The 13,059-nt window shown below is 39.4% G+C and overlaps 1 protein-coding gene across 1 annotated transcript; it reads left to right on the top strand.

The window, feature by feature from the left end:
• The first annotated feature begins 6,492 nt into the window (after nt 1–6,492).
• On the top strand, nt 6,493–12,980 carry LOC148698412 (uncharacterized). Its single transcript, XM_088678043.1, has 2 exons — nt 6,493–6,849; nt 12,909–12,980. The coding sequence occupies exons 1-2, from the start codon at nt 6,493–6,495 to the stop codon at nt 12,978–12,980; spliced, it is 429 nt and encodes a 142-aa protein (XP_088534169.1).
• The last annotated feature ends 79 nt before the right edge of the window (nt 12,981–13,059 follow it).

Here is a 13,059-nt window from a genome sequence, read left to right as displayed (position 1 = left end):
CGCCTCAATTTCTCACTGATTCCTCTGGTGCTCGCACTCTCAATCCGGCGTATATTGCCTGGTATGAAAATGATCAGAACATCCTCATCTGGATCAACTCCTCTCTCTCTGAATCCCTAATTCCCTATACTGTTGGCGTTTCTTCGGCTCGTGAACTCTGGGCCAAATTGGAGTCACGACTTGCTGCTGCCTCCCATTCTCATATCCATGAACTCAGATCTCGCCTTCGGAATCTTACCAAAGGTGATCTCACTGCTGCTCAATATCTTCAACGCACTGAAGAAATTGCAGATGCTCTTGCCAGTGCTGGTGCTCCAGTTGAAGATTCTGAATTAATTTCTGTGGTTCTTCATGGCTTACCTCCTGAGTTTGATTCTTTTGTGGATGCTATCCAATTTCGTCTCGGCTCTACAACTCTTGATGAGTTACATGGATTGCTTCTCAGCAAAGAGATTCAATTGACCAGTCGCAAACAAAGTACCCCTGTGTCTTCCTTTCAGGCTTACAACACCTCCACTGGTCTTCTACCTTTGCCTGTCAACTCTGTCTCTCAAGGTCCTGTTGCTCAGTTTTCTTCATCTTTCAACAATTCCAGTCGTGGACTGGATCGTAATTCTAATCGGAGCAATCAGTATAATCGAGGTAATTTCAGGCAATCTAATTCTCAGAGGTTTTCCCAATTTCATCGAGGCAATAATCAGAGGTTCAATCGTGGTGCTCGCCCTAATTTTTCATCCACCCGGAAACTCTCGTGTCAAATCTGTCGCCAATCTGATCATGAGGCCTGCGCTTGTCCTCATCGCATGGATCCTCACTATAATACCAAGTCCTCTCAATCGGCTTTGGCTGCTAGCACCTCCAATCCTTCTTCTTCTCCGTGGATTGTCGACTCCGGTGCCACATCTCACATGACCAACAACTATGCCACGCTCCAGAATCCTGAAGCTTACACAGGCCGTGAACAAGTGTATATTGGTGATGGCAAAGGTTTGCCTATCACTCATTCTGGCTCTTCTCTTCTTACTGCTTCCCCTAGTAATTTTGCACTCAAATCTGTGTTGTATGTGCCTGCTCTGAAACACAATCTTCTGTCTGCCAATCATTTTTTAATTGATAATCAAGTCTCTATGCATCTTTATCCATCTCACTTCGTTGTGAAGGATCTTTCTTCGGGGAGGATGCGTTTTAAAGGTCCTGTTCAGCATGGGTTCTATCAGTTTCCTCCACATTCTTGTACTACTGCCAGGCCTCTCGCTCTCACTGCTGCTCCCAAAGCTTCCAGGACTCTTTGGCATGGACGATTGGGCCATCCTTCTGTTGCAGTTCTTAATAAGCTAGCTTCCCTCTCTAGTATCTCTCTGTTACAGAATAAGAGCACTTCTCTTTGCTCATCTTGTGTATTAGGCAAAAGTTCTCGGTTGCCATTTGTTTCTACTACTAGTACTACAAAGAAACCTCTAGAACTAATTCATACGGATGTCTGGGGCCCCTCTCCTATTGCTTCTAAGGAAGGTTTTCGGTTCTATGTCATATTTGTGGATGACTTTACTAGATATTGTTGGTTCTACCCTCTGCGATACAAATCTGATGTACTCTCGTGTTTCATGCAATATAAGTCATTGGTTGAGAATGTTCTGTGTACTAAAATAATTGCTCTAAGATCTGATTCTGGTGGTGAATTCTTGAGCACTCAATTTTCCAATTTCCTGGCTCAACATGGCATTCAACGTCAACTGTCCTGTCCTCACACTCCTGAACAAAACGGATGTGCAGAACGTAAACATCGCCATGTTGTGGAAATTGCAAGAACTCTCTTGGCAGCCTCTAAAGTCCCTCATAACTATTGGGTTGATGCGTTTGCCACTGCCATTTATCTCATAAATCGGTTGCCTACTCTATCTCGCCCTTCTCCTTGGGAGTCTCTTTTCCAGAAAGCTCCTAATTACAGTACACTGCGAGTCTTTGGCTGCTTATGCTTCCCATGGTTGAAGCCTTATATTTCTTCCAAGCTGGATGCTAAGAGCAAGCATTGTGTTTTCCTGGGGTACAGCCTTCACCATAAAGGTTACAAATGTCTTGATCCTGTTACAGGGAGACTGTACATCTCTCGGCATGTGGTCTTTGATGAGGTTCAATTTCCATTTCATACTCTTCCTCCTCCTCCTCTCTCTTCCCACCCTCCCTCTCCCCTCTCCCCCTCTTTTATACCATCTTCTCTTACTTTTACCTCGATCCCTCCTCCTTCTCCTCCTGTCCCTTCTCCTCAACCTGTCCTTTCCACTCACCCTCCTCTTCACCCTGTTTCTTTCTCAGCTTCCCCACCCCCTGCCTCTTCCTCCCCACTGTTAAACACTCATCCTATGCAAACTCGCTCAAAATCTGGTATACACAGGCCTCGCGCCCTCACTGCCACTAAACATCCTCTACCCTCTCACTTGTTACCAGATTATCTTCCCACCACTTATCTTCAAGCTTCTAAACATCACCATTGGCGCACTGCAATGCAGGAGGAATTTACTGCTCTCTTACACACTCGAACCTGGTCATTGGTTCCTTCCCATCCCTCTCAAAACCTAGTGGGTTGTAAATGGGTCTTTCGGATTAAAAGGAAGCCCGATGGCTCTATTGATCGTTATAAAGCCAGGCTGGTTGCCAAGGGATTTCATCAACAAGAAGGCCTCGACTACACTGAGACCTTTAGCCCTGTGGCTAAACCTGTGACAATTCGTCTTCTCCTTACTTTCGCTGTTCAATTTGACTGGTTCTTGAATCAACTTGACGTCAGCAACGCCTTCTTGCATGGTACTCTTTCTGAATCAGTCTTTATGCAGCAACCTCCTGGTTTTCAGGATCCCTCTAAACCAAATCATGTCTGTCAGCTCCATAAATCCTTATATGGTCTGAAACAGGCTCCTCAAGCCTGGTATGATAAGCTGCATGCTGCTCTTCATTCACTTGGCTTTGTTGGTTCTCAGAGTGACCACTCTCTCTTTGTCAAAACGGATCCTTCCTTAATCTTCATCCTGGTTTATGTGGACGATATTTTGGTTACTGGTCCTTCCTCTGCTGCCTGTCAAGTTGTGATTCAAAAACTCAGTGATATGTTTCCCATCAAGGACCTTGGCACTTTACACTACTTTCTTGGCATTGAGGTCAAACATTCCTCTACTGGTATTTTCTTATCTCAAACTAAATACATTCTTGATTTGCTTACTAAAGCAAACATGGTTGGTGCCAAGCCCTGTGCTACACCCCTTAGCACCTCCAAACTTGATCATGACTCTCCTCCTCTTGAAAATGTTACCGAGTATCGATCCTTGGTAGGTGCTCTCCAATACTTAACCTGGACACAGCCTGATCTTAGTTTTGCTGTTAATCTTGTCTGTCAGTTCATGCATCTTCCACGAGTGTCCCATTTTCAAGCTGTCAAGCGTATTCTTCGCTATCTTAAGGGCACTCTTGATCTTGGCCTATGGTTTACTAAATCCTCCTCTCCTCTCTCTCTCACGGCCTTCTCCGATGCTGACTGGGCCGGTTGTTCGTTAGACAGGCGCTCTACTGGAGGTTATTGTATCTATCTGGGCAATTCTCTTATTAGTTGGAGTGCTAAGAAGCAACTCACTGTTGCTCGTTCTTCCACCGAGGCTGAGTATCGTTCCCTTGCTAACACTGCCTCTGAAATCACTTGGCTTTGTAAACTGCTTACTGATATTGGGTATTGTTTACCTTGCTCTCCTCAACTCTGGTGTGACAATATCTCTGCCCTGTCTCTTGCTAAGAATCCTGTTTTCCATGCTCGCACCAAACACGTCGAGATCGACTATCATTATATCCGTGAACAGGTTCTAGCTCAGCAGGTCTCTCTTCATTTCATATGCTCCCAGGACCAAGTCGCTGATATATGTACTAAGTCTCTGTCCAAGCCCAGATTTCTGTTCCTCCGTGCCAAACTTCCACTTCGACCTCTCCAGTTTCGTTTGAGGGGGGATATTAAGGATACTATTGTAAATTCATCCTCAAGGGATAATACTTAGAGACTAAGGAAAACTGTTAGTTTGTTATAGGTTTGTTTTCTCTTAGTTAGAAAGTGTTGTGACTTGCTTTTGGCTCACAACTAGTATATATACTCATATTGTAATCTTATTCAAGTGTGAAATACAAATATAATTTCCAAACATTAAATCCATATTTAACTGCGGGTGCAAGGGAGTCTTTGAAGTCCTTACAAGGTGTACTTCTCGATAAAGCCACTGAGAATGTATCAGAAAATGTGGAGAATCCAGGGCATAATCGACGAGCAACACGTGGAAGTGAAGAGGCGGCTGATGATAGACAGGATGGGATGAGTGTGTCACCTGATGACCTCATTGTAAGAAACCTTAATTCTCTAGTGATTTCTTCTTGTACAATGTTTAAAACACAATGCCAAGTTGACTAGTTGGTTATGGTGACAGGTATGTGTGCATACGTATGCATAGTCGACTAGAATAGTAATATTGGATAGTAAATAGGATGAAAGAAATCTTTACCACGTCAATTGGTTGTCATGTTAAACCTCGTAGTAAAGTTCTATGTTCCCGGTCTTTTTCTTATTTGCAAATAACTCGAAAGTAAATTGTTGAATGCTTCAGGCACTTGCCCAGCAGTATAGCTCTGAATTACTTCAAGCAGAGCTTGAGAGGACTCACATCAACACGGCATGTTTTGTGGAGTCAATTCCGTTAGACTCAGTACCTGAATCAGCTAAACGCGCTTATGCTTCGTTCAGGGGACCGCTAGATTCTCCGAGCAGAAACTACAGAGGCAACACAGGATCCCCAAGCTACTCACGGAATAGGCGTCGATGAATCTGTAAATGGCCCAAGGTTTTTGACTTTCTGAGATTTTACCATACGTGCTAGTGTTGTACTGTGATTACTCAGCTGAAAGCATATTCTTTTTATTGTATAAGCCCTCATTGAGCTTGTCTTGTTCTTTATTTTTACCTGACACTGTCAAGCACGACGTTGTATATTTCTTTCTATTGTGTTAATGCCAGTATAGTTCTTTTATGCTGTTAGATGGTTTTACACTTTATTTCCTTTTTTTTTTTTTTTTGTATAAAAGCGATATTGGAGGAGAGAGGAATCTGAATACGGGATCTCGAGTGCAAAGGGTAAACATTCTTAACCGTTTGAGACATCAGTCCATTGCAGTTTGAACCAATTATGATGGATGCTCCAATGGCCCGTTTGGAAATGTTTATCCAAAAGGCAGTTATGTTCATAAGTGTTTTGTAATTCATTTTTTCATTATAATTGGGCTCTTTTGAAAATGAAGCGCTTATGTGAGAAGCGCAAGTTCTAATGTAAGCAATTTCATGTGCTTCTCTGACAATGAAGCGGTTTTGGTTAGTTATACATCAAGAGTTCATTATCTCTCACAAATTGCAAATACTAATTTGTTAAAGAAATAATCGGATTGAAGCACATTCAGACCAAAAAGCGCTTTTAACAATTTTAAAACTACTTTTAGACTGAATTACAACACATGTACAAATTTAAGAGCTGAATTTTAAAAAAGAAACCAATTCAATATATATGTACATAAACTCTGTTAACAAGCCGAAGTAGTTCCAACTGTTTGAATACAACGGTTGAGATGGATCAAAATCACATTTAACACATTCTCATAAACAATACTTGCACTCTGATAAAAACACAAGTTATTTAATTTAATTAATAGGTGTTAAGAGTGGTTTCATTAGGTTGTAGCGTATGAAACAATCGTATAGTGTCACCAACATTTTCAAAGGCCTTGACATCTTGTCGTCGTTGTTGCTTTCGGGTGCGTTGAGCTACGCAAACTATGTTTTTATTTATGATTCAAATAAACAAGGAAGTCATAATCCCCAAAGCGTCAATTCTTTTTTATCTCTCTATTCTGTTTCTTTTTATATTTCTAGTTATAACTAGATATAATTTGGTATTAGAAAATGAGATTAAACAACATAACATGTTACTCATAATTAGGTATCAAATTAATCATAAATATTAAATCATCATCTCCTTTTTTTTCTTTTTCTTTTTTTAAGAAAGAATAAGTAGTTAGTGGTTTTGTTATGACAATCCATTCTTTCGGGGGCAAAGAAGACTTACATAGGTATTTCAACTTTCTCTAGCTACTATCGTATGATTCACCAACTTAAGAAATCGAATCCAAAACGTACTGTGTGGAATACAGACCTGAAATTCATCCTTATTAAATATGAAATTCATAAATATTAAATCATCATCTTCATTTGTCATCTATAAGATCCGACTTTGATCGCTCCTTCCTTTGAAAGTGAACAAAAATATATGAAAAGATTGTAGTGACGGTTGGTATATAAGTTGTAGTGACGGTTGTAGTTAGAGTTGGTATATAAGATTGGGCCGATTCTTGTTCATCCCCACCGCCCCTCACTCTCGAGTAACCAAAACAAAGAAACAAAGAGAGAATCAGTCAGAAATTATGTTGAAGTTCCTATCGAGAGTGAGAATCGAGTTCAATGCCTTGGACCCCCGAACGGCGTCGTGTCTGGAGTTCCTGGCGCAGTGCAACGCCCGCAAGGCCAAGGAGTCCAACCCCTCTTGCGCCGTCCAAGTCAAGCGCCGCACCGACGACCAGCCCCCCAAGATCACCGTCACCTTCGTCAACGGCGTCGAGCAGGTCTACGACGCCACCGCCACTCCCGCCCAGGACATCCGCAACATGATCCTCGAAAAGGGTCAGAGCCTCAAGACCGAGCAGATGTTCCGCGACGCCGGCGACTCCTGGCCCGTTATTATCCCCGCCGACGAGCTCCATCAACCGGCCCCCGGCACCAAGGTAAAAGAACTTACATTTTACTCCTAAGGGCTAAGTGCTTTTGTGTGTTAGCGAATGTATCCTTCTTCTGTCTGGCATTTCGTCGAACATGTAACGTGCATTGCTTGAAACTTGTAATTATGCTATTCTTTTGATTGATTTAAAGGTTATCACCATTGTTGATTGCTATCCTTGCTACATGCAGTGCATAACGATCTATGCACACACACACACACACACACATCACAGGTTATAGTGTATGTTTTCCACACTGAATTTCCTCACTTAGTTACTCACAACTGACTCCCAGCTTCATTTATAATCATTCGGTTGATCGATGAAAAAATTCGTTGGGCTTCTTTTAATTTTCCCATTTTCCGTTTGGTGACTGTCTGTTGCTGAATTTCAGATGAAATGAAAGAAAATTGTAATTAAAACTTGAAAACTACTCAATTTTTGAACCCCAGAAAGATAATTCCAAATTATGGTAGTTTTGACACTGATACTGACACTTATATAGCATTTTCTTTAACGTTTGTTTTAAAAATTGCAAACAAATCATGATTTCCGAAAGCCTTGGGTCAGCTTTTGGTGTCATTGTGCTGGGTTTTTGTTGTTCATGTACCTTTTTCTCCCCGTAAGCCGTATTCAATAAGATAAAGGTGGTATAAGTTTTTACATACCTTTTCTTTCATCTCATGACTGGTTCAAGCTTCCATTCGTGACTTATATATGCTTGTGGGTTTTGATAGTGATAGTACAGTCAGGGTCATTTTGTTCTGAAATGGGAAGTAAGACTCATGACTCGTGACATGAGGCATGGTCCATGGTGATTGTGATAATGAGTCGTGATGGTATCTCTTGACCACTGTGGTTAACCAAATGGTTGACAATGTTTATATATGCCTTCATTTTGGTTTTGCATTACAGTTCAGATTGGCTTCACTGGCCTTTCCATACTAATTGATCTGCTTTACCGTCAATTTTGATCACAGTTTTCATATTTTACGATTGGTGTGTTATTTGTGTCTTGTGCATCAAATACCATTGGTGTTTACTATTACCGGAATATGGAAAGTGCATGAAATTTTGCCTGAACATATTTTCAAGGTGAAGCAAGAATTTGGGGAACCGGAGTTGTTGGGATTTGTTATCTAAAAAGCACCCCAGTCACCTCTTCATATCAAATCATAGTTGTTGCATCACCGGTTCACATCCAAATCCTTATTTGTCTGTCAATATTTTATAATATTTTATGGATTATTCATCTTAAAGGCCATCGAATGCTTTGGCGGCCTTTCCTTACACTGCCCAAGGGACTTCAATTTTATGCTTCTTGCATTTTGTATGTGTTTGTGTGCGCCTTTCGAGGCCTTTGGAAGACAATTCCATAGCCTTTTGCATATGCATCATACCTTTGCTTTTATATAGAAGGATTGAAGACTTCTTTTTTGCTTATTTTAAATGATCTTTCACTTTCACTTTCAGGCCTAGAAGGATTTATTTGTTATACTATATTATTTTCCTCACGGCTCCATTTGCTTGTTTCTTTTAGCCGAAGAAGGCTGAAGAGAAAAAGCAGTAACCTGTGTTCGTTTGATCAAATATATCACTGGGGAACGACGCTTTAAAATAGTCAGGTCTGCTAGATTTCCATTCAATGTTTCATTCGGAAAAGAGAGAAATGTATTGGAGTTGGAATTTAGACAATTATGTCTTCTTGTGTTTTTGCTGCATCGTAGAGGCGTTTGATATATTTAGTTAATGTTGAATCCTTGCTTGGAGTATGAATTGAGGATGATATGAACCATCTTTTTTGTTTTTGACACATTGGTTGGTTCTTACCATCATTATGACATTGTTTGCAGCTTGTGGAAGCACACACATGAGTTCGCCTTATCAACTCGCGCTCAGTGTTAACAACAACACGATTTTGCATATATGCTTCTGTTTGTACCACCGGACTGTTTAGCTTATGACATAGAATCCCAAATAGTTGCTTTAGCATTAGAGCAATGAGCGTCCATGATGATTTAGAAAGAAACCAGACTCTTCTAGTTTAAACATGTTTGAAAGGAAAAATTTAGGGAGGGGGGGGGCTTTCTAAAGGGATTTTATCTCCAAATATTATTGGATTCTACATTTGTGGCGTGTTTACCAGTCAGGGTTTGAATGGGGAGAACAGAATTGCAGTCCTTGCAAAACATTCCAGTGTTTACTAGCACTTAGGGAATAGAAATTAGGTGGGGTCCACCCAATATCCAGAGTCCAATTCCTAAATTTCTCGGAATTGGATTACCTATAAAGACGTGGTATTTGGACTCTAGGTAGAAGGCTCCATTAGGAATCAAAGTTTCTACCCAAAAAACACCTTGAGCAATCCCTCCCCTTTGTATTTGTGTCTCTCACAGCAAAGACCGCCCCCACCATATGATCTGGAACAATGAACGCTCAAATCTAAATCGATGAAAAGTGACTGCATGGCTAGGTTAGGGAGGCTGATGTTAGGTTTTTATTGTGTTTGCTAGGTTTATAACTAAAAGATAATTCCAAGAAAAAAAAGGATGAAGTACCTAAAACCCACCAATTTTTTGAATGTCATTTGAAATTTGTCCCGAATCTTTTTAAACATTCCAAACAAGTATTCAACTTATTGAAAATGTCATATTCGTTAAGTTCCAGTTAAAAATCTGTTAAATTAGCTAGAACTTACTTTGTCTTCAAATTATAGAAAGTCATGAAAGCATAACCTCCACCAACTAACAGTCACCACCACCCTATCATGCCATCACCTCCAAACCCAACACAAAACCACCAACTCCACCTACAACTCAAGTCACCAACATCGAGAAGATCATGGAGGTTGTTGAAATGCTATGGACTATCATGATGTGGCCACCACCATCCTTACCTCCCACAAAGAAGAACTGGAAGTTTTACGAGCTGAGAAATCGACAAATGAGGATCACATGAGTAGAAACAAGTTCCTTGAAACCCTAACTGAATCCTTAACCCTTTTCTTTGTTAGGAGATTGCCCTCCTAATGTAATTTCAATTTGGGTTCATTTTCAATTCAATCAATACTTATTTGATCATGGGGTTCCATATTATATAACCTACGTTTGATATTCAAATTTTGAGCCAACTAATATTAATGTCGACCATGATATACCCAATTGGTGGGTTTTGAATATAATCTATGTTAACATTAAGTAAGGCTTAACAAATGTGACATTTTCAATAGGTTGGGTACTTGTTTGGAATGTTTAAAAATGTTGAAACCAATTTGAAATGACACTAAAAAGTTGGGAAGTTTTAGGTACTTAATTCAAAAATAAAACTGAAAGATAATTAATGTCATGTTTTAAAGCTTTTTTCACAAAGTTTTAAACAACACAAAAGAATTAGAGTTTTAATAAAAACACGAAGAAAAGAATTATTGGCATAAAAATTATTTACTTAGAATAAGGGCATTTTAGTAATCACATAAGTTTATATTCCAATCAATTGAATTAGTAAACATCTTATATGAATCAATATCAATCATACTCTGATTCTACTAAGTTTTAGTAAACAACTTAAACAGGAATATGATTCTGACTCCACTTCATTCCAACTCCTTATCAATTCAATTCCTCCTTAATTCAATTCATCTTCAATTCAATTTCCCTCGTTCTGATTACAGATTAGTAAACGAGCCACTAGTTTACTAATCACATTCCTTATCAATATTAACTACAACACTCCACTTGAGTGTGTAAAAATTAAGAAGTAGGGATATCAGGTCTTCTGGCAACGTGTATGTCAAAATGAAGCTGGTGAAGAGTGACAATTTTTATACCTCCGCCGGAGTGCAACACTGGCCGGAGAACCTCGAATTTCACCGTCAAAGTCGTGGATTGCCGAAAAATAGTGTACCTCGTCATGGACTCGTCAGAGATTCAACGTCTAATCTGTAGCTTGGGTTTTGTTCTTGGGACCAAGAGCTATCAAATGGTGGTGGACCGGTGGTGAGTGTTGTCAGGGTGGCTGAAAAAGGGGCCAATCCCCAGCATTGAAAATCTAGAAAACATCCAGCATCGATACGCCTTGTACGACGATCCAATGTTGAGAATTCTGGGTGGGAAATGATCGTGGGGTGGCGCTGAGTTGTTACCAGTGGTGGCGTCGCTTGAAGCCACCGGATTTGGCCAAGAAAGCCGTCGGAAAAGTTGCCTAGAAACTAGTTCAATGTCGCAGTTCTGATTAGTGACTCGAGTTGTGCAACTGGTTGCTTTTCTAAAAATGGCTAGGTCCCCCTTCCAACAATCTGGGACCTTCTATTATAGAAGATCCAATATACAAAAATATCCTTGATTTTCTTACCTATTTCTCCTTCGTTTTAACCTGGTTTTTGCCTATGCGTTTGTTGGATCGAAGTCTATGCAAAAATGCTAAGAGTAACTCCAAAAGGTTAACGGACTTTTATACCTATTTGTGGAAAATCAAACTTTAACTAAGAAACCAAAAATCTTAAATTAATGAAATTAAAATAATTTGACGAAATTGCAAGGTAAAATCATCGAACAATGAAATCCAGGGACAAGATTTCAAAAAATTAATTAATCAAATTTAATGGAAATAACAACCGTTATTTATAGGGTTCCAAATTTTCAAACTCACCAAATTTCAAATTTACTTGGGAGAATGAAGTATGACGTCGAGTATTGTGCAAGGACTCTGAATGCGACTCGAAGGAAGCAAGCAACACGTTCTTTTTGTCAAACAGACTGAAAAATATTCAAACCAACTTCGCCTCAGTTTTGAACATGCAGTGTGGAAGTTGAGTGAGTTTCGAACGCTGGGCCGGATACAAGAAGCACTAGACAACTTCGATTGAGTCTCGAACAGGAAGGAAGTCGACTACAAATTTTTTGAAATCGTTCACAAGAGGGGGAGATTAATTGTTGTCGGGTCCTATTTTAGATTTAATGATGGATCATTTATGATCCAGTTTCACCCTTAGATTGTTATGATTGATTTGTTTTCAACTGGTAAGATTAGATCCAACATATTATATTTTGTCCACACGTAAGGTGCACAAAGTGCAGTTCGCACCTTACATAAAAAAATTACATTAAATAGTAGGCATGAATAAACTATCAACCCAATAATGTGATCAAGAGTATTGATATAGAAAAGGACTATTGCATTGCAATTCCAACTGAATAGGTAGTTGGAATAGGTTCTCCGCATCTTCTGCTTAGTTTTGGGTAGCCATGACACACTGCTAGGTGTCACTCATGACTTGTGAAAGCTCTGAAGATTAGAAATCACTAATCTTCATTAAAGAAAGAATTGAAAGTAAGTTTCAAGTCACAATCAAATAGTAAGAGTTCTAAATAAAACTCAATGGTTTGTACACTGTGTAGGTAGAGATTAAAGTACAACGAAGTTAACAAATAAATAATTGGGTTTTTATCACAAATGGTCCCTGAAATTGACTCACAACATCAAGATGGTCCTTGAAATTGAAAATCTATCAATGTAGTCTTTGAAAATATGTGTCGCAAATCAATGTGGTTCTTCCGTTACAATTCTGCCAAAAGTTCTGTTATGTGCTGATGTGGCACATAAATGGGTCTCATAAAATAGTTTTTTTTTTTTTAGGGTCATTAATGGTCCCCGAAATTGTTTATCAATCAATGTAGTCTTAGAAATAAGTGTTTCAAATCAATGTGGTGGTGTTGTCACAATTTTGCCAAAAATTATTTATGTGCTAATGTGACCCATGAATGAATCCCACAAATCTAATTCACTTAAAAATAAATAAAAATAGGTTTAATAATTTAATAATAAATTAAAAAAAGTTGTCAACCCAGTAACCTAGTCCTGGAATCACCTCTAATCCCAACTCACACCCCACTACCTCCATCTATGGTAGCCTTCTTTGTCTCCTCTGCAAAAAAAAAAAAAAAAAATCTCAAAACGTCCATCTTTACATCTTTTGACACCCTTCATCGAATTGGGACCACCTTTAGTTACACCTTAGATTGACGACGACTTCTATGACATTCAGTTAACACTTGGGTGATCGACAGCCTCACAACCTTAAACTTAGAGAGCTTGTTGGGTGCTTCCCTAGTGATCTTGGTAACATGGAGAGCGATTAGCTTTGCCTTGAGATAATCCCATTGTTCAAAAAGGTATTTTGATAACTTTTTAAATTAAATATTAAATTATTAAACTCAC

The sequence above is a fragment of the Pyrus communis genome, chromosome 2 (genome assembly GCF_041283825.1).
Source record: "Pyrus communis isolate YQ-2024b chromosome 2, ASM4128382v1, whole genome shotgun sequence".
NCBI lineage: Eukaryota > Viridiplantae > Streptophyta > Magnoliopsida > Rosales > Rosaceae > Pyrus > Pyrus communis.
The sequence above is the reverse complement of the archived record's forward strand: the minus strand, read 5'-3'. Positions and strand labels throughout refer to the sequence as shown.

Bases quoted from the DNA above. Each gene is read 5' to 3' on its own strand.
- LOC148698412 (XM_088678043.1), top strand. From the start codon at position 6,493: ATGTTGAAGTTCCTATCGAGAGTGAGAATCGAGTTCAATGCCTTGGAC. The intron at 6,850-12,908 runs GTAAAAGAACTT...GGTGATCGACAG, and splicing joins AACCGGCCCCCGGCACCAAG to CCTCACAACCTTAAACTTAG.